General features: G+C 51.7%; 1 protein-coding gene across 17 annotated transcripts in view; it reads left to right on the top strand.

The window, feature by feature from the left end:
- The window catches only part of TMEM63C (transmembrane protein 63C), a 76753-nt gene that overhangs the window by 21558 nt on the left and 36568 nt on the right, over window positions 1-18627 (top strand). For 5 of the 17 annotated variants that reach the window (XM_005561877.4, XM_015454039.3, XM_005561880.4 and 2 more), the window contains 4 exons: window positions 11316-11378; window positions 16700-16862; window positions 17405-17484; window positions 17936-18017. In XM_005561877.4, coding sequence (XP_005561934.1) covers window positions 16713-16862; window positions 17405-17484; window positions 17936-18017 — 312 coding nt within the window. In that variant the 5' untranslated portion in view covers window positions 11316-11378; window positions 16700-16712. The other 12 variants (XM_015454036.3, XM_073997945.1, XM_045396805.2 and 9 more) reach the window with 5 other exon arrangements.

Raw genomic sequence — 18627 nt, forward strand, 5'->3', positions numbered from 1 at the left:
CTGGCCTTGAGTTCATTCCATCCCCGCTGCCATTGCCCAGCATCCCTTCTACGTGCTGCCTGCAGCGGGGCCCCAGGGCAGACACAGCTAAGGGAGACCCTAGAGATCATTGGCTAAAATCACATACATTCACACAAGCCCCAAAACACACAAGTGTATACAACTCAATATGCACACCTATGAACACATAAATATGCATGCAACCCAAAACACAAGCATCTAAAACCCAGATTATAATCACAAACACATTCCCAAGCACAACCAAATACCCCTCAAAACGTACTCAGATACACACACAAACACATGGACACACACACCTCAAAACACACAAGCACCAATTCATAGACCCACTGTATTGGCTTCCTAGGACTCTGCAACAAATTACCACAGAAGAGAACCACAGAAAGTTATTCTCTTCCAGTCCTAGAGGCCAGAAGTCTGAAATCAAGGGGTCAGCAGGGCCATGCTCCCTCTGCAGGACCTAGGGGAGGATCCTTACTCGCCTCTTCCTAGCTCCTGGGGGTTGTCAGCAGTTCTTGGCATTCCTTGGCTTGTAGCTGCCTCACGCCAGTCTCTCCCTTTGTCTTCTCATGGCTTCGTCTAAGGACAGCAGTTGTTGGATTCAGGGGCCACCCTCATCATGTATGACCTCATTTTAACTAATTACATCTGCAAAGACCCTACTTCCAAACAAGGTCACATTCTGTGATTCCACGTGGACATGCATTTTGGAAGGAAACTGTTCAGCCCAGTAGCTCTACACATCCCAAACACATAGCTACAGAGGCAGACAGGCACGCACACACACACACACACACACACACACACACACACACTCCTCTACCTGGCACATGGAGCGCTGAGCTCCTGAGAGGAGAGAGAGCCCCTGAGTGTCAGAGCTATCCACTCCTCCACTCTGGGTGTCCAGCACTGAGAAGCCTACATCCTTATTACAACATTTACCTGGTGATGCTGCTTTTCAGTTTGGTTTTGTTGTTTTGTTCGAAACAGTTAGGTATGCATATAGTACAAAATTCAAAAAGCAGTAAAGACGCTGGGTGTGGTGGCTCATGCCTGTAATCCCAGCTCTTTGGGAGGCCGAGGTGGGTGGATCACCTGAGGTCAGGAGTTAGAGACCAGCCTGGCCAACATAGTGAAACCCTGTCTCTACTAAAATTACAAAAATTAGCCGGGCGTGGTGGTGCACGCCTGTAGTCCCAGCTACTCAGGAGGCTGAGGCAGGAGAATCGCTTGAAACGGGGGAGTGGAGGTTGCAGTGAGCTGAGATCCTGCCACTTCACTCCAGCCTGGGCAAAAGAGTGAAACTCCATCTCGGGGGAAAAAAAAAAAAAGCAATAAAGAGAACAGAGTGAAAGGTAAGGCTTGCTCACCCTGCTTCCTCGCCACCTAGTTCCCCGCCTGGAAGACAAGCACTGGCAACAGTTTCTTGTGCATCCTTCTAGAGGAAACAGAGACATGCAGGAGGCAGCATTCTCCATGTGCCGTCTGCATCTTGCTTTTCCTGCCTGGCCATGCACCACTTGTCGTTTATTCTGGCTGCTTTCACACCACTTGGGTCTCCTCCACCTGACTGTGTGCTTGCTGAGGACAGGCCATATGTTATGGATCCCTGCCTCTTCAGCGCCTAGCTCGGGGCTGGCCCAGAGCAAGTGTTCAGTGAAGGCTGGCTCTGTCTAGACAGTAATAAATTGTCAACAGCTGGTTGGATCTGAGTGGGACTGGCTGCAGAGCTTTGGTTGATCAGAGCCCATCCTGGCAGCAGCAGGAGGTGGGGTGGGTGGCCCCAATAGGCTGCTCCTGCTGGTGGGCACCTCCCCACTGGCAGCCTTCAACCCAGCTCTAGCTGGAGCTGACTCTGGGGTTGGGGCCTCTGCTGCTGTATCCCTATGGCTGCTTCACCTCCCTCTGCTCCTCCCTGCCCCCTCCAGACTCCTACGGAGGAAGCAGTCAGGGGAGAGGCTGGAGGGAGAACCATGCTGCCTGCCTGCCGGCATCTTAGCCCAGGGGCCCTGCAGGAGCTGAGCTGAGCCATTGCCCAGCCTTGCTGGCTGAAGACTCAGTGGGGACTTGTTGCCACAGAGACGAGAATTGCAGCAGTAACTCAGGGTTGAACTGGATCCTGCAGCTTCACCCAGTTGTGGTGAATGTATTTGCTCCACAACACTCAAATATGAGATGCACCACATTTTTTAAAAAATCAAAACAGAAACAGATGCCCCAGTCTGAGATTTGCCATGACAGTCTTTGAGCAAAGCCCTAGGGGGAGACAGAGGTGGGCAAGGGCTGCTCAGCCCTCTGGGACTAGACCAGGGAAATGCTCCTTTTGTCCCTCTGTGGAAGGAGGGCTTAAGTTAGATGATTTGTAAGATCTCCTCCAGCCAAAACACTCTGGGTTTGACATCATGGGGGCCAAATGAGTCCTACCCCAATCCACTGCCGATCTTTCCTTTCTTCTGCAAATATTCGTAAAGCACTCAACCCTATCCAGCACAGCAGAGGAAATAATCAGCAAACACAGCCAAGGGCTCTGTTGTCAAGGAGCTTCCCTTTGCGGGGAGGTGTGGGGAGTCAGCCATCTGTTACGTCATCCCGTAAACAACATCGAATGTACTAGGTACAACAAGGAAAATTACACTTAACTTTATTGAGCCATTGCAGTGTGCTAGGCACTGCTCTAATGTTTCATGTGAGTTGGCTCTCTTAAACCTCACATCCACCCAATAAGGCATGTGCTATTAACATCTCCATTTTACAGGTAAGGAAACTGAGGCACAGGGAGGTTAAGAAGCTTGCCCAAAGACATGGGGCTAGTAAGTAGCAGAGGCAGAACTTGGGCCCAGAGAGTCTAGTACTAGAAAGCCACATTTACTGCACGCATGATGCCTGCCTCCCAAGATGCTCGGAGGCATGGGACTTGGGGAGCTGGGCCTGGCCTGAGCTCTTCCCTAAGGAAGCAAAAATGGAGCTGAGATTAACCAGGAGGAGAATGAGTCAAGTAATGGGAGGGAGAACCTTCCAGGTGGTGGGACTGGCATATACAAAGGCCTTGTGGCAGGAGGGAAGATGGCAATGCTCCAGACACCGAGGGAACAACCTAGGAGGCTAGAGATGGAAGTGAGGGGGAAGTTTGACACGATGAAGCCAGAACACTAGAAGGGCAGCACACCCAGGCCTTGGTGGCAAAGTTAAGGAGAGCGAAGAAAGCCCTTCTAGCTGATTCCATAACAGCTTGGTCCAGGAGGCCACCCTGGGCACTGCAGACTGGGTTCGGTGCATTTGCCAGCCCTTCTCACACCGCATTGTCACTGCCTTTCAGCCAAGGCCTTTCTCATTCCCCTTCTAGAATGAGCTTGAGGAGGGTAGGAACACATCTCATCCTCTTTAGCAACCCCTACCCGGGTGAGAACTCAGGAAAGAGTAAGTGAGAACAGTAGGATGGAAGGGAGGGTGAGATCACTAAGACCTGGGGGTGTACCCAGAAGGCTGCCTGAAGAAAGCAAGTTGAACTGGGCCTTGCCAATGGAGCACTTCTGTTGGGCAAGAATCAAGGTCCTCCACAGAGGGGAGGAATGGAGGGGGCAGAGACAACCAAGGCCTTTGATGGGCAAGGGGCCTTCCTTTGGCTGGAGCTGCGACTCCTCGTGGGGAACTGGGGGAGGTGAGACTGGAGAGGCTCCTGGGACCAAGAGGGCCTCCCCTAGTCCCAGCCTCTGCCCTGGAGCAGGACAGGACCCGAGAGCTCAGATGTCAGAAGGAGCAGGGAGCTGTGCAAAAGCTCGGGCCTTGGCTTTAGATCTCCACCCCTGCTGCTCAGCTGCTAGTTGTGTGAGCCTGGGCAGGCTGTGCACCCACTCTGGGCCTCAGCATCCTCCTTTGTAAATGGGGACAGTTGGTACCTCTCCTCTGGCAGGACTGTGGGGGCCAGGTGAGATGATGACTTTGTAAACATACTTTGTCACCTGGAGGAGAGTGCACATAGGCCCTCCGTCAGGCTCAGAGGTAGTCTAGAGACCAGGCCCATTCAGGACCCCACCCCCCACCTCCTGGAGGCTACCATTTCTCTTTTGTTCCCTTCCCTATAGGAGTCTAGGTTTAGACCACCCCAAAAAATGACTAGAGGGGCCACAGTGGCCACCATCTTCCACTGATCCACTGAGTTGGGGTAGGGAGGTGGGAGGGCTGGGGCAGGGGGCTGGGGAGGCTGCTCCTGCCTGCCCTAGTAAGAGCTGTGCTGGGGAGGCCTCCAAGTCCCCTTCCTGGTCTCTGCCCCTGGGACTTGATGCTGTAGTCAGCACAGTACCACTGCTGTCAGGAGGAGCCACTGACCTGGGGTGGAGCAGGGATGGGGGCTTGCCTCTGGCTTCCAGGCAGACGCCCAGGGACCTGGTGGCCACCTTGGCTTCGATGGTGCAAAGTCAAGTCTTGATCTGCCTGCATGTGGCCCAGCCAGATCCTGACAGGGGAGGGAGAGGAGATGGCATTGGATTCAGGCTTTGACTCTTCTGAGTAGGCAGCCTGCACAGGAACCACTGGGCTCCATGTCACCGTGAGAGCTCAGTCCCTCCACCCTCTCCTCCCCGTCAACAAGTCTGAGTGGGAGCTGATCACAATGAGGGCATTTGAGGAAGGGAAGAGGGATTTGATGCGGGAGGAAAGCTGGTTACATGGATGCCTGTCAATCTCAAGCCTTCCTTTTAATATATGATCTTTTTCTAATTAGAAACAACAATACATATTCATATTAAATAGTTTTTCAAACTCAGAAAAAAATGTTAAGGACTATTAAAAGAATGTGATATAATTTAGTTTTTTTTCTTTTATTTTTCTTTTTAGAATCCAGACCATTTCATTTAGCAGCATTGTGTCCTGCTGTTTTTATTTCCTATTTTACCTTTTTAACATAGGCACGGAGTCACCTGTCCTCCTCCCCGTGTCTCCCTGAGTCACTGCCCAGTTCCCAGGGAGCTGGGTGACTGTGACATCCCCACAGCTGCCTCTGCCTTCTGTCTCCAGCCCCACAGGGGCACTGTCATGGCTGCTCATGGACTCAGGGGCATGGGCAGAAAGACATGGGTTGTGGTCCAGGGTCTGGAGGACAAGGAAAAGAAACTTCCTGCCAAGGAGAGGCATCTCTGGGGGGGTACCAGAGGTGAGATGGATGGGGTGGGGAAGCCAACACTCTCAGCTTCCAGCCTGGGTCCAAGTGGCCACCTTCTCTCCCGACGCATCCCAGCTCCCTCTGCCACCCGCAGAGGTGTTAAGAGGATAAGTTTCTTAACCTTCTGGGCCTGAAATTCCTCATTTATAAGATGGGATAATAATAGAAGCTGCCTGGTCCTTCTCTTTAGTTGGGAGTCCCTTAAATGTAGTACAGATGTGGGAGGCCATCCTCCTGTACCCCAGAAATACAGTCCTCCTGGAATTGTGCCTTCAGAGGCTGCATGATGTAGTGGAGCCAGACACTTAGATTCCAATCCTGCCTCTGTCTCTCTCCAGCTGTGTAACTTTAGGCCGTTACTTAACCTCTATGAGCCTCAGTTTCTCTATATATAAAATGGGGATACTGATTTTTACTTCTTAGGCTGCTACCTCTCAGGTTGCTTGTGAGGAATAAACGATGTTCAGTGGGATAGTCATAAGAAGGCCTGGCCCATCACAAATGCCCATATCCTCTCCTGCCCCTTTCTCCTCCTGAGGCCCCTCAGGGGCTACACCCACGTGAGCCTGGAGTGTGGTCCCAGTATTCCCTGTCAGCCTTTCCTTTTTTCGATGTACTTCCGTCTTGAGCCTAGCAGCTTCATTCCTGCTTGTTGGAATCAGTGTTCTCTGCCTTGAGGGTGGCACACAGCAAAGTGATCAGGAGGGGGCTGGGGAACCAGCCCCCCAGCTCAGGCCCTAACTTCACGGTACTAGCTCCCTGATCTGGGCAAGTCTCTTAACCTCTCTGGGCCTGAAACTCCTCATTCATAAGATGGGATAATAATATAACCTGCCTGGTCTTTGTATAGGAAACAAAAAACACTCTAGGAATCTCAAGTAAAACCAGGACTGGGACATGAGGCTGTAGTCAGCTTGATTCACACAGGGAACTGCAGGGTGTTGAAGTCACTGGAAAAATTAGAAACTGGGTCTTCAGAACAGAGCAGAACTGTCCTTCCAGACAAATTACTTCTCTCCAAGTCAGGAGGGCCATTACTGGAGCCATGGAGTTCACGTCCTTTCACCTGCTACCCAGGGATAAGAAAACTGCTGCAGCTTTTACCACAATTGCCTCTCACACCACCTCCTCCCTGGGAGCCAGAGACTGGGCATTGAACTTCCTGCAGAGACTCCCTTCCTGTCCTTGACATGGCTTGTCAGCAGAACGCCGCCTGAGTATCAGGGAGATGGCCTCTTCCTCCCTCTCCTCCCTTCAGCCTTGTAAATCTATCTCCAGCATGTCTAATTGATGGGCTCTAATCTGTATCCAGAACCCCAGCTGCAAGGTAATGTAGCATTTAACTTTCCAGCTTCTGCAAGATAGGAAGGCACAGAGATGGGAATGGATGCTGAGGGCATCAACTGTGTCCCACATGCAACCTGATAGGTTTAACCCAGTCGACACCTGAAGAGACTTGGCACAGGGCCTGGCACATAGAACTCACTCAATAAGTGTTAGCTGTTATTCTTATTCTTGGGCTGAGGCACCAGCAAGAATTGCCTGGCCCTGCCCACGAGCCCTGGCAGAGAGCAGCAGAAGCGGAAATGCCTTTGCCCAGCATGGTGCTGTCCATGGTACTGAGAGCCCTGCTGGACCCAGCCCGGAGCGATGGTATCATTGCCCTGCTTACATCATGGGCCCAATGGCAAGGTGGAACTCCAATCCTCTCACCACGTGCTGAGGCTTCAGGAGCCACTGTGGCGGAGGGGACGTTTGGGGACCTCTAAGGGAAGGCTGGCTTCGATCCTATGAAGAGGACAGCAAAAGCAACAACTTATGTTTGTGGCACAGTTTACAGAAAGAGTCTCCATGCACTATCTCCTTTAACTAACCCTCATAACCACCCTGGTATATGCAGGACAGATATGATCTTCAAGAAAAAAACTGAATAGCAAGAGGTCAAAGAGCAGCTGCTAAACAGTAGAGCCAGATTCACACCCAGTCTCCTTACCTGCAGCTGTATGCTCTTTCCGCTCCCTGCAGTGACTTGGGGAGGGAAACTTGGTAACCAATGTGCGCTATGTGGGGGCAAAAATTTGGGACTCATGTACTCTGTGCACTGTGCAAATGTGTGCAAACCACCTACATTTTATTCTTTCCTACCCCTGAGTGTGTCTCTGGGTAAAGGGCCTTCTGTCTCATTGAGGCCGACTATGTGATGGTCTTTGGGAGAACCATGGAAAATATAAGAGAAAGACATGGTCCTACTATCAAAGAGCCCATGGGTTTGTTGGGGAGCTGGCTGCTCATGTGCGTGGAAAAGTGAGAGGATAGTCCCAGGCAGTGGTTGCAAGGCCAGCTGTGTGAAGAGGGTGGGAACAAGGTGCAGACAGGGCTGGTCATCTGAAAGAAGGTTCAGAGGAGTAGAATATAAGCTGGACTCAGGGGCTTTAAATGCTGATGAGACCAAGGCTCACCAAAGTCCAGGAAGAAGTGCCTCAAGCTGTGTAGGGGTGGGGCAAGCAACTCTGAATAAGGGGGCTGGTGGGGCAGAACAGAGAGTACCCTGAGGAAGTAGCCAGGCCAGTGGCCTCTGGGGTAACGGGAGGAATACCAGAGCCTGGAACTTCCAGTGAAGAGGTGGTGTGGGCCTCTGGAGATTTTCAGCCAACTCTCCACAGATTTGCGACCAGCTTGGGGAGGGGGAAGAGATTGCATGGGAGGAGAATATAAGGACCAGCCTCATGAACTGCCACGCTGTGACATGGTTTAAGAGGCAGTGAGGTATCATCCTTTACCCCCACATCTCCCCACCCTCTCTCCTTATTTAGGAAGAGTGAGAAAACTTTTGGGGTCATCAAGAACTCCTTCTCTAGGTGCAAATAACCCTGGAAATCTCAGTCTGGTGCTTTTATGTCTTGGCTGCACACAATAATTGACTGGAGATCCTCATGCTTAATGTCTGGGGTGGAACATGAGTATCTAGATTTACTAAACACCTTCTAGGTGATTCCAATGACCCCCTCCCAGGCTAAGGAGTCACTGAAAGCAGTGAGTGGGGAGCCAAAAACCCCAGTTCTATCCCCAATCCACCATTTTCCCCAGCCTTAAGCAAATCTCCATGTCTGCTGGAGACTCAATTTCTCCATGTGTAAAGCTGAGCAAACCACTCTTCGTCGTGAAGATTTGAGGAGTTTGAGGATGGTATGGAGCAGGGAAGGGCTTACTGATATTTAGGGAAAGATTTATGGCCAGTGGACATGTCAGTGGTAAAGGATGTGAACCAGAGCCCTTCATTCCAGTGACACACCCTCCCTCTCTCCACACCTCCTCCAATAGTACCCAGCCCCCTAGCTGTGAGAGTGAACCTCGCTGAGAGGGGGGCCCTCAGTGAGAAGGGGCAAGAGGTGATGGGGGCAGGACAGGAGACCTGGAGAAGAAGGAAGAAGGGGAGGTGGGAGGTGATGCCCAGGACCAGGAATCCCAGCTTGTTTGTTTAAGTCCAGAACCATGGGAGATAATCTTACCTGTTGTTTACAAAAAGGTGATTAATTATTGAAACTACTGGGAAGGCTAAATGGTAAGAGGGCAGGGCAGGAGCTGTGGCTTTGTGCACTCTGGGGGTCATGGGGTCAGGGGAGAAGGTGGGGGTGGCTCCCCATCCGTAGCATCTTTTCCTAGGACATGGCTTGTGGCTATAGTGATTCTCTAATCCAAACCAAAACACATGCCCTATGGACCAGTTCTTGAGAACTCATGGGGATGGTGGAGCAGACTGGGCCCTGGGCTGTGCTGGGAAATGCAGGCTTAGTGGCTGCAGATCCAGCCTGGGTTCCTGGCTCAGCCCACTCTGCTCTCCGCTGCATCACCCTAAAGGCTAGGGAAGCTGCTGTCCCTGGACTAAAGTCTGAGCAAGGTCATCCCCTTCCTCTGCCCCCTGCTCAGCATGTCCAGAGCAGCAGAGGCTCAGGGCCAGCAAAGCAGAGGGTTACAAATGGTCTGGCTTCAGGGCCACCTCTGCCACTCACTAGCACTGTGACCTCGGGCCAGTTAACCTCTCTGGGCCATGACCTTGAGCCAGTTGTTTAACCTCTCTGGGCCTTAATTTTATCTTGCCTTTAGGGATGATTCTCATACCCTAGGGTACTTATGAGAATTAAATGAGCTAGTACTTAAATAGAAAATATTTAGCCCATATTACTTGCTCTGTAAATGATAGCTATTAATAAAATTCATCCCTCCCTAGGCTCTCCTGGACCATCCTAACTCTGGGGTCATCCCTGAGATTTGGCTTTGGCCTTGAGATGTCTAACTCATCTGGAAGGGGAAGTGGGAAGCAAAGTGCTGGCCTTGCTAGTTAGGGCAGCAGTGGATGAAAGCAGGCTAGGTCTGGAGGCCTGGGAGTGAGCAGTAGGATGGGGCAGACAGAAAGGCAAAGCTAGCTCTTTTTGAAGCCTTTGCCCAGTTGCCAAGGACAACTTTGCCCAAGCCTAGAACAGCTGAGCTGCCAGCTTTTGGCATAGGAACCCAGGATGGAAGAGAAATGGGACAGGAAGAGAGCCACACACTTTCCCATCAGATAAGATGTGCAGCTAGGAGGGGACCTGAAACCCTGCCTCATCAACCAGCATTCACATCATCTCCCACTGCCCCTCTTTGGCCCACAAAGCAAGGCTGACATTTGTTGCTTATGCACAGGAAGGACAGAAACAACCACCACCTACCAGCTGCAGTCTGAGGGATAGTGGATGGACCTTTCCATCCTCACATCTCTCCTCTTGCCTGCCCCAGAACAGAGAGGCTGGAAGGAGGAGTGTGGGGACTGTGCAGTCTGGGCCTCTCACCATAGCCTGACAAATAAGCTGATGATGAAGGGGACAGCAGCGCTGGCTAATTAAGCAGTCATATTTCTCAAGCATTGTACAAGTGGATTTGTGTGAACTATCTTCCTTCCCCTTTGCAATAACCCTGCGAGGCAATACTGTTATTATACCCATTTTCCAGATATGGGAACTGAGGCTGAGAGAGATGAAGTCACTGCCCCTGGTCACAAAGCTAGCAAATGTGGATCTGGGATTAAGTACAGTCAGTGGCTTCAGAGAGCCTGATCCTTCCCATTGCCTCAGGCAGCCTTTGTCCCATGCTGTGAAAGTGATGTCTAAGCTGGTGGCCCTGCTGTGTTTTCTGTTGGCATCCCAGAGTTTCTAGCTTCATTCTTTCCAGTGCTGATGCTTTAGTCTCCAGTAAGCCAAAATCTGGATTTTCTGCCTGCCTTCTTTGCACCCAAGAGCTAGGTCTCCCTCCAGAAAGAAGTAAGGTCCAGGGAGGGTGAAGGGATGAGGAGAAAAGGCTTGGTGCTGCTCTAGGTTTCCACAGCAACAGCCTCCCTCATTACTGCCTCTGCTTGCTGCCTGGGAAAGCTGAGGAGGGTGGTGAGGTGGGAGAGGGTGAGGATCTTGTCTCCTTTCTTTTCCTCCCTCACTGCCCTGCAGGTTGAACAGTCAGGTTGAGCTGAAAGCCTGCATCTGACCAACCTGCTTGATGGAATTCCCCACCTTCTGCCCCACTCCAAGCTTAGTGGCTGGGGCCTTGTAACTAGGGGTCCTCCCAGGTAGAAGGGCCACCTGGTCCAAGCCGCCCAACAGCAGTCCTCTCCCTAACCCCAAAGGCTGGGATGTGAGCTCCCTAGAGAGGACCTCATGTTTGTACTTCCAGCGGAAATAGATACTCAGTGCATTCTTGTTGAGTGAATGAATGAATGGGCCAGTAGTGATCTATTCTGCACTGTAGCCACTGCCATTCATTTTCACTTCCTCAAAACATTATGTTCGGCCTTCCCTCTGGGTCTTTGCCAATATGGGTGCCTCTGCCCAGGCTTTCCCATTGCACAGGACTAACTCCTACACCCCCTTCACATCTCAGCTTGGTCACTTTGTCAAAATTCAAAACTTCTGTACTTCAAAAGATACCATCAAGAAAATGAAAAGAAAAGCAATAGACCAGGAGAAACTATTTGCAAAGCAGAGCTCTAATAAAGGGTGTGCATTTGAGCATAAAGAGAACCAAAGGGGCCCTGAAGGAGGGTGCTGCCGGCAAGGGAGTTCCTGGGTCTGTAAGTCTTGTAGTCTCTCCACCGCATTTTGTTCTTTTGCAGCAGCCCCGTAGCTGAGTGGAGCCTCTGGGCCTGACGTGGACCTTCACTGGAGAAGTGACTCAGGTGGGAAAAGTCTCCCCAGACCTCTCCACCTGCAGGATCGCCTTTCCTTCACCTTCCCCTGCCCGCTTCCTTAGCGCGGGCTCCTCCCAGTGACCACCAGCAGAACTGCAGCCTCCTGCCGTAGCTGACCTAGAGCCCGAGGTAGCTCAGATGCCAGCTCCTTCCTCCAAGAGACCCTAGAAATGCCATTGGCCGCTACTCTGATGCTTTGGCAGAAGGCATGCCATTAAAGTGTACTGTGTTCGATGTAACTATTACGAGTTTGCATTTGGCTAAACGTGCTAGTGAGTGAGTTAATTAGCCAGCTGGGGTAGAAACAAGGAAACCATGGGTGGCCTAGGCAGAGCTCGATGGAGCAGGAATTAGGGAAACTGAGAAAGACAAGCAAGAGACTCCCGGATCCTGCTAGATGCTAATCTAGAGGGTGGGAGTGGGAAGAGTTCTGTGCACCCCTTCCTTTTCCAGGACTACTCTCAGGCCCTCCGTCGCAGGTTCTGTGAGTGAGCGCAAGCAGCCCAGACTCCCAGGCCACCTCCCATCCCCTGCTTCAATCCCTTTACCTTCATTCCTGCTCCATCCCCATCTCTCAGCCCTCTCCAACTCCTGGAACCTTTCCATGGTGCCCCCTGGATCTCCATTCTTCATTTTGCAAATATTTATGTGATGCTCCGTGTTCCAGGCATTGTTCTACAAGATGAACACATCCTAACTCACTCCTCTTAAGAGCCCTGTGAAGTGGGGACTAATGGCTGTTGCCATTTCCACTTTACAGAGGAGTAAAGTGAGGCATGGAGACCATAAGTGCCTTGCTCAAGGTCACCCGATGAGCGATGAGCGAGCGTTAGAGCTGAGATTCGGGGTCGCAGACCCATAATCCTCAGAAGCATCCCCAGCTCCTCAGTCTCCTCACCTTCTGACTGGGAGACTCCCCAGCCCAGCTTCCCTTACCACCCTCTCAGAGGGTGGTTCCTGCTTCCCCACCAACACCACTGGTCTGGGGATGGAGACATGTCTTTCTTGTTCCCCTTGGCAACATTGAGACTCTTCCTCCCTGCTTTCTAAAGCCCCCTGTCTTGGACCCACAGATGTCAGCCTAGACATCTTGTTAGTCATTAAGGAGTCCCCCAGGCTACTCTCCCCTTCCCCCCTGACTGTCTCCCCAGTGCTTTTCCTGTCTTCATTCTTGCTGATGTCTATGTCCACATCTCCACAAAGATGATCCTTCTGATACTCAACTGCTCGCTCCCATGGTCATGCCCGAGACCCGATCACCACCAATAGCTGGAATCTCTTTCATCTCAGCACCAAACATCCCAACATCCCACTTTCTGAGTGCAACTCCCTCTGCTGTGCACCCACTAGTCGTCCACAATTCTATCTCCCCTTGGAACTCCAGTACCTTTCCCTGGTCCTCACCCATCTTGCATCTTATTTCTCTCCTGGCTCAAATTCCATGGCAAATCATTACAATTATTCATGTGCTACACCATCAGCCCTCTTGTCTTATGCTCATACTTGCTTGGGGAAACCTCTACCCCAGCTAAGTCTTCCACACCTGCAACCATACGGGTGAATCCAGCATAGCAAGTCTGATTGCCCTCATCAGTTCAAGATCATAAGCCTCCATGGGCCCCACTGTTGCCTGGCAATCCTGCTCCATTTCCCTAATAAATCCTCTCTCGTTCCCCTAGACTTCTATTTCTACCTTTTTTTCCTGTCCCCAAACATCCAACATCCGCCCACCACCACCACCTCACACTGTGCTGAGACCTCATTCCTTCTTTTACTGAGAAACTTGAAGCAAAGCTGGGCATGGGGGCCCATGCCTGTAATCCCAGCTCTTTGGGAGGCCGAGGTGGGTGGGTCACCTGAGATCAGGAGTTCAAGACCAGCCTGGCCAATATGGCGAAATCCCATTTCTACTAAAGATACAAAATTTAGCCAGGTGTGGTGGTGGGCACCTGTAGTCCCAGCTACTCAGGAGGCTGAGGTAGCAGAATTGCTTGAACCCTGGAGGCAGAGGTTGCCGTGAGCCAAGATGGCACCACTGCACTGCAGCCTGAGCAACAGAGTGAGACTCTGTCTCAAAAAAAAAAAAAAAAAGAAAAGAAACTAGAAGCAGTAAGGACAGAACACTCACTGGCTCCTGCTGCCACCCCTGGGACCAGCCAGCACCTGGGCATGTGTGCTGCCTTCCCTCACGCTCACCCAGCCAACAGCCTGGCTCTCAGCAAACATCTCCACTGTGCACTAGTTCCCAACCCTCTCACAGTCTCACTTTGCTCCAGCAGTCCCCCCCTCCTCCTACTTCTTCTACTGAATCACTCCCACCACTATACAATGTGTTATTTCTCCCATCTTAACCACTTTCACCTCCAATTACTCTTCCAGAGAGCTGTTTTTGCTCACTGGCTCCAATTCCTCTCCTGTCATTCTCTCTGGAGCCTATTCCAGTCTAGCCACTTGCACATGGCTTAAACCATGGCTAATTTGGCCAGGCGCAGTGGCTCGTGCCTCAAGTGAAAGAGAGAGAGAGAGAAAGGAAGGAGATAGAGAAAGGAAAGAGAGAGAGAGAGGAAGGAGAGAGAGAGAGAAAGGAAGGAGAGAGAGAGAGAGAGAGACACCATGGATCATTCACAGTTGTCATCTTTCTTGACCACATCAACACTGGTTCCTCCCTCCTCCTGGAAACATTGTCTTCATTCAACCCAGGACACCACCCTCTCCTGCTTTTCCTCCTTCCTCCCTGGCTGCTGCTTCTCAGTGTCCTTCTGTTTTCTCCTCCCCTGCCCTGTAGATATTGGCGCACCCGAGGCTCCCACCTTGGATCTCTCCTCCCGCTACATTCTCTTCTGTAATTCAGGGCTTTGCCTTGAAGAGTTGTCGCTATGCTGGTGGCTTTTGTCTCAAATTTGTGTCTCCCGTCTCTTCTGAACTGCAGACTCACCTCTCCAACTCTCTGTTCCCCATCTCCCCTTAGTATGTTCCAAACTCAACTCCTGGTCGCACCCCTGCACCCACTCCCCCTCCACTGTCCATTTCCATCCTGCACTTTCTGCCTCTCCCATTCCATAACAGCAACTCTGTCTTCCAGTGGCTCAGGCCAAAAACCTGAGAGTCATCCTCGACTCCTTTCACTCTTTTACATCCCCTGTCTAATCTGCTGGCAAATCTTGTTGGCTCCACATTCAGAATATTTCCAAAATCTGAGCACATCTCCCACCTCCACTGCACCCATCCCAGTCCAGGCTACCATTGTCTCCTGCTCGGACCCTGGCTGAGCTCTCCACGTCTGCTTCTCTGCTTGTTCACCCCTCCTGCTCCCTCACCTAGTCTCCCTATGAGGATCAAAGAGTTCTCATTAAAGCAAGTTATTGTGGGCTAGGTTCAGCGGCTCATGCCTGTAATCCCAGCACTTTGGGAGGCCAGGCAGGAGAATCACTTGAGGTCAGGAGTTTGAGACCAGCCTGGGCAACACAGTGAGACCCTTGTTTCTATCAAAAAATGTTAAGAATTAGCCTGGTGTGGTGGCATGCACCTGTAGTCCCAGCTACTCTTTAATATTGCTTGAGCCCAGGAATTGGGGGCTACAGTGAGCTAGGACCGTGCCACCGCACTCCAGCCTGGGTGACAGAGCAAGTCTCTCTCTCTCTTTAAAAAAAAAAAAAAAAAAAAAAGTCGTTTTAATTCACTCCATGGCTCACTCCCCATGCCCTTCACCCTGCCCTGTGCAGCCCACTGATCTGCTTGCTTCCCCAGCTCTCCGGGCAAGCTCCAAGCCCAGGGCCTCTCCTCCGCTTAAAGTGCTCTTCCCCCGCAACTGCATGCTTCACTCCCTCAAGTCCTTGCTCAAATGTCATTTTCTCAGCGAGGCCTTCCCTAATCACCCCTTTACAATTCTAACCTCACCTGCATCCCTCCACTTTGTCTCCCCTGTGGAATCCCACAAGGGAGGGGTTTTTATTTATCTTGTTCACTGGTGCATTTGTCTAGCATAAAGCAGTTGCTCACCAAATACTCAAGTGCATCAATGAATGGATGAATGAGTCTACTTTGCTTGAATGGAAGTGAGGGGTTTCCAGGTAGAGGTGAGGTCTGAAGGCAAAATGAACAGTCTTTTGAGAGAAGAACCACCTTGCAGATAAGTTCAAGTAGCTACCGAACACCTCCCATTTTCACTCGCCCTTCCCACTCTTATCCATGCCTGAGGAATGGGATGCCAGGGATGGCAGGCTCTGCACTGATGTCTCACCAGAATGTTCAGGCTCGCGGAGTTGGCTCAGGTCCCTGGGCAGGTGCTGGTCTCCCTAGTTCAAATGCCTGCAAGACAGAGACCTTTCTAAGCCAGGCATAGAAATAACAAACTCCACATATTCCCAATTATTTGTGGGAGCAAAAAATTAAAACAATTGAATTCATGGCGATAGAGAGTAGAAGGATGGTTACCAGACGCTAAGAAGGGTATGGGGGTGGTGGGGAGTGGGGATGCTTAATATGTACCAAAAAACAGAATGAATAAGACTTAGTATTTACTAGCGCAGCAGGGTGACTATAGTCAAAAATAATTTAATTGTACACTTTAAAGCAACTAACAGAGTATAATTGGATTGTTTGTAACCCAAAGGATAAATGCTCAAAAGGATGGATACCTCATTTATCCTGATGTGCTTATATCTCATTGCATGCGTGTATCAAACATCTCAGGTACTCCGTAAATATATACAACTACTATGTACCCACAGAAGTTAAAAAAAAAAAAAAAAAAGACAGGGGCCTTTCTTGAGTCACTGCACGTGCCAGGCACTGCATCCCCTAAGAGCTATGGCCCTTACCATGGCTGGATGGTGACTGGATCAGAGATTGTTGAATGCAGAGATGGTTGTCACTGAGCCCTATCTGCACGGGCGTTCCGTGAACACAGCGGTTTTGACTTCCAACATGAACATTTCCACGCTGGGGTCTGACCCACCTTTGTGAGATTTGTTCATTTATATACAAGAAAAACTTCCCAAGGTAGAACTGGAAAGACCCATTTGGATGTGCACTTTACAGCTCTCATTCCAGAGATCCAGTGGTACAAAATAAGAACTCTCCCAGGAAACCGGAGCCAGTCTGTCATCCGGCCCTGGGTGTGAGGCAGCTGTTCTCTTGCAGGACAGGGCTGTGTGCCATCTCGTGGGCTCACCTTCCTGTCTTGGGTATGGAGTGGCCCAGCCTGGCCAAGGCACTCGGTGCCCATCCACAACTCCCCATCAGGCTTCTGTGTTTTGCAAAATGCAAGGGAATCTTTGTGTCTGACCTGGACGCCCTCTGTTCCCCAGGGAACCTCCCAGGATGTCTGCCTCACCGGAGGAACTGAGTACAGGGGGAAGGTTAAAGAACATGACAGTGGACGAATGCTTCCAGTCTCGGAGCACCGTCCTCCAGGGGCAGCCCTTCGGGGGTGTCCCCACCGTGCTGTGCCTCAACATCGCCCTGTGGGTGGTGAGTCCTGGGCACTGCAGGAGGCAGACAGTAAAGCCTCAGACAGGGTTGAACTTTCACAGGTGATACAGTGGGGGACCCAGTTGTCCAAATGGACAACAGCCACAGTGATACGAACTACCTGAATGTCAGTCCTGCCTAGGGTGGCCCGGGTAGGTGGGCCTCGGAGAGAAGAGGCTGGAGGAACAGGCCGAATTCCTGGGATTCTCTTCCATGCATCATTGTCCAAAGGTCCACCTGGCCTCCCGCCTGTTTCTCACTGCTGAGGTCTTCAAGGCACATTCTGGTCCCATAGTTCTGAACATACCACCAGCTCCTTTATTCAACGAACTCTGAGCATCCACTCTGTACCCAGCAGCTGCTGGGCGCTGGCAACCCAGAGTTGAAAGGAATGGCCCCTACTCCAACAGAGCTCACCTTCTAGTGGAGGAGCTCCCTGGGGACCTTAGGGACAGAGTCTCCCCCAAGGGAATGCGGGGGGCCAGCCAAGGGGAAGGGATCCATGAACTCTCCCACCCCACATTGCTTTTCCTGGCCTGTAGCTCGTCCTTGTGGTTTACTCCTTCCTCCGGAAAGCTGCGTGGGACTATGGGCGCCTGGCTCTGCTGATACACAATGACAGGTGAGGAGGGGTCGAGATAGGTGAGCTGTTGCCCCCTTGGGGAGAACCTGCTGCCCCCTTGGGGAGAACCTGCTGCCATGGTCAGGACGCAGCTCTGCCCAGTGCCCAAGCTGCAGCAGGTGTCTCGCCAGCAGGTGGCCTCTGCCCCTGCTCTGCCCTCCCTGCAAGAAGGGGACCTGGAGGGCAGCCATCCCTGGGCACAAGGCCATGTTTTTCTCTGGTCTTAGACTTTCTGGATCACGTGACTGGATTCCCAGGATGCCTGGTGCACCTGGCACAGGGGCGATTGCTGTCTATGCCCAGAGCTGTGTGCTCAGCAAAGGAGCTGAGGCATGCCTGCCCCTTGCAGAGCAGAGGGCAGCCCTCAGCCAGGGAGTGGAGAGGGAGCAGGGCAGGCAGCTGGGACCTTTTCTTTCCTTTCTTACCTCCCTTACCCGTCCCTGGCTGGCAGCCTGACCTCGTTGATCTATGGGGAGCAGAGCGAGAAGACGTCTCCCTCGGAGACCTCCTTGGAGATGGAACGCAGAGACAAGGTGAGTGCTGGTAGCGATCTAGTGGGGGGGAGTCCCGGCGCTGGGCAGGTAGGCGGGGTGTGCACAGGGACAAGTACGGCTCAGACCCTGGGGCTTTGCAATCAGCTGGGCTCAACCACTTCCAAATTCCTCAGCCTCCCCCAGACTCAGTTTCCCCACCTGAAAGATGGAGATATTGACCATACCTACTACTAGGGTGCCAAGTAAGTGTTAACTAACTAAAACATCTTAGAGAGATTTTTTTTTTTTTTTTTTTTTGAGACGGAGTCTCACGCTGTTGCCCAGGCTGGAGTGCAGTGGCGCTCCGCCTCCCGGGTTCCCGCCATTCTCCTGCCTCAGCCTCCTGAGTAGCTGGGACTACAGGCGCCCGCCACCGCGCCCGGCTAATTTTTTGTATTTTTAGTAGAGACGGGGTTTCACTGTGGTCTCGATCTCCTGACCTTGTGATCCGCCCGCCTCGGCCTCCCAAAGTGCTGGGATTACAGGCTTGAGCCACCGCGCCCGGCCTTAGAGAGATTTTTAACATTAATTTGTCTTCTCTGCTCAAATCTCCAACCCTTCTCACAGTCCTGTCCTGCCCATGTCCCCGCCTCTGACTCTGAGTCAAGGC

The sequence above is a fragment of the Macaca fascicularis genome, chromosome 7 (assembly GCF_037993035.2).
Source record: "Macaca fascicularis isolate 582-1 chromosome 7, T2T-MFA8v1.1".
Lineage (NCBI taxonomy): Eukaryota > Metazoa > Chordata > Mammalia > Primates > Cercopithecidae > Macaca > Macaca fascicularis.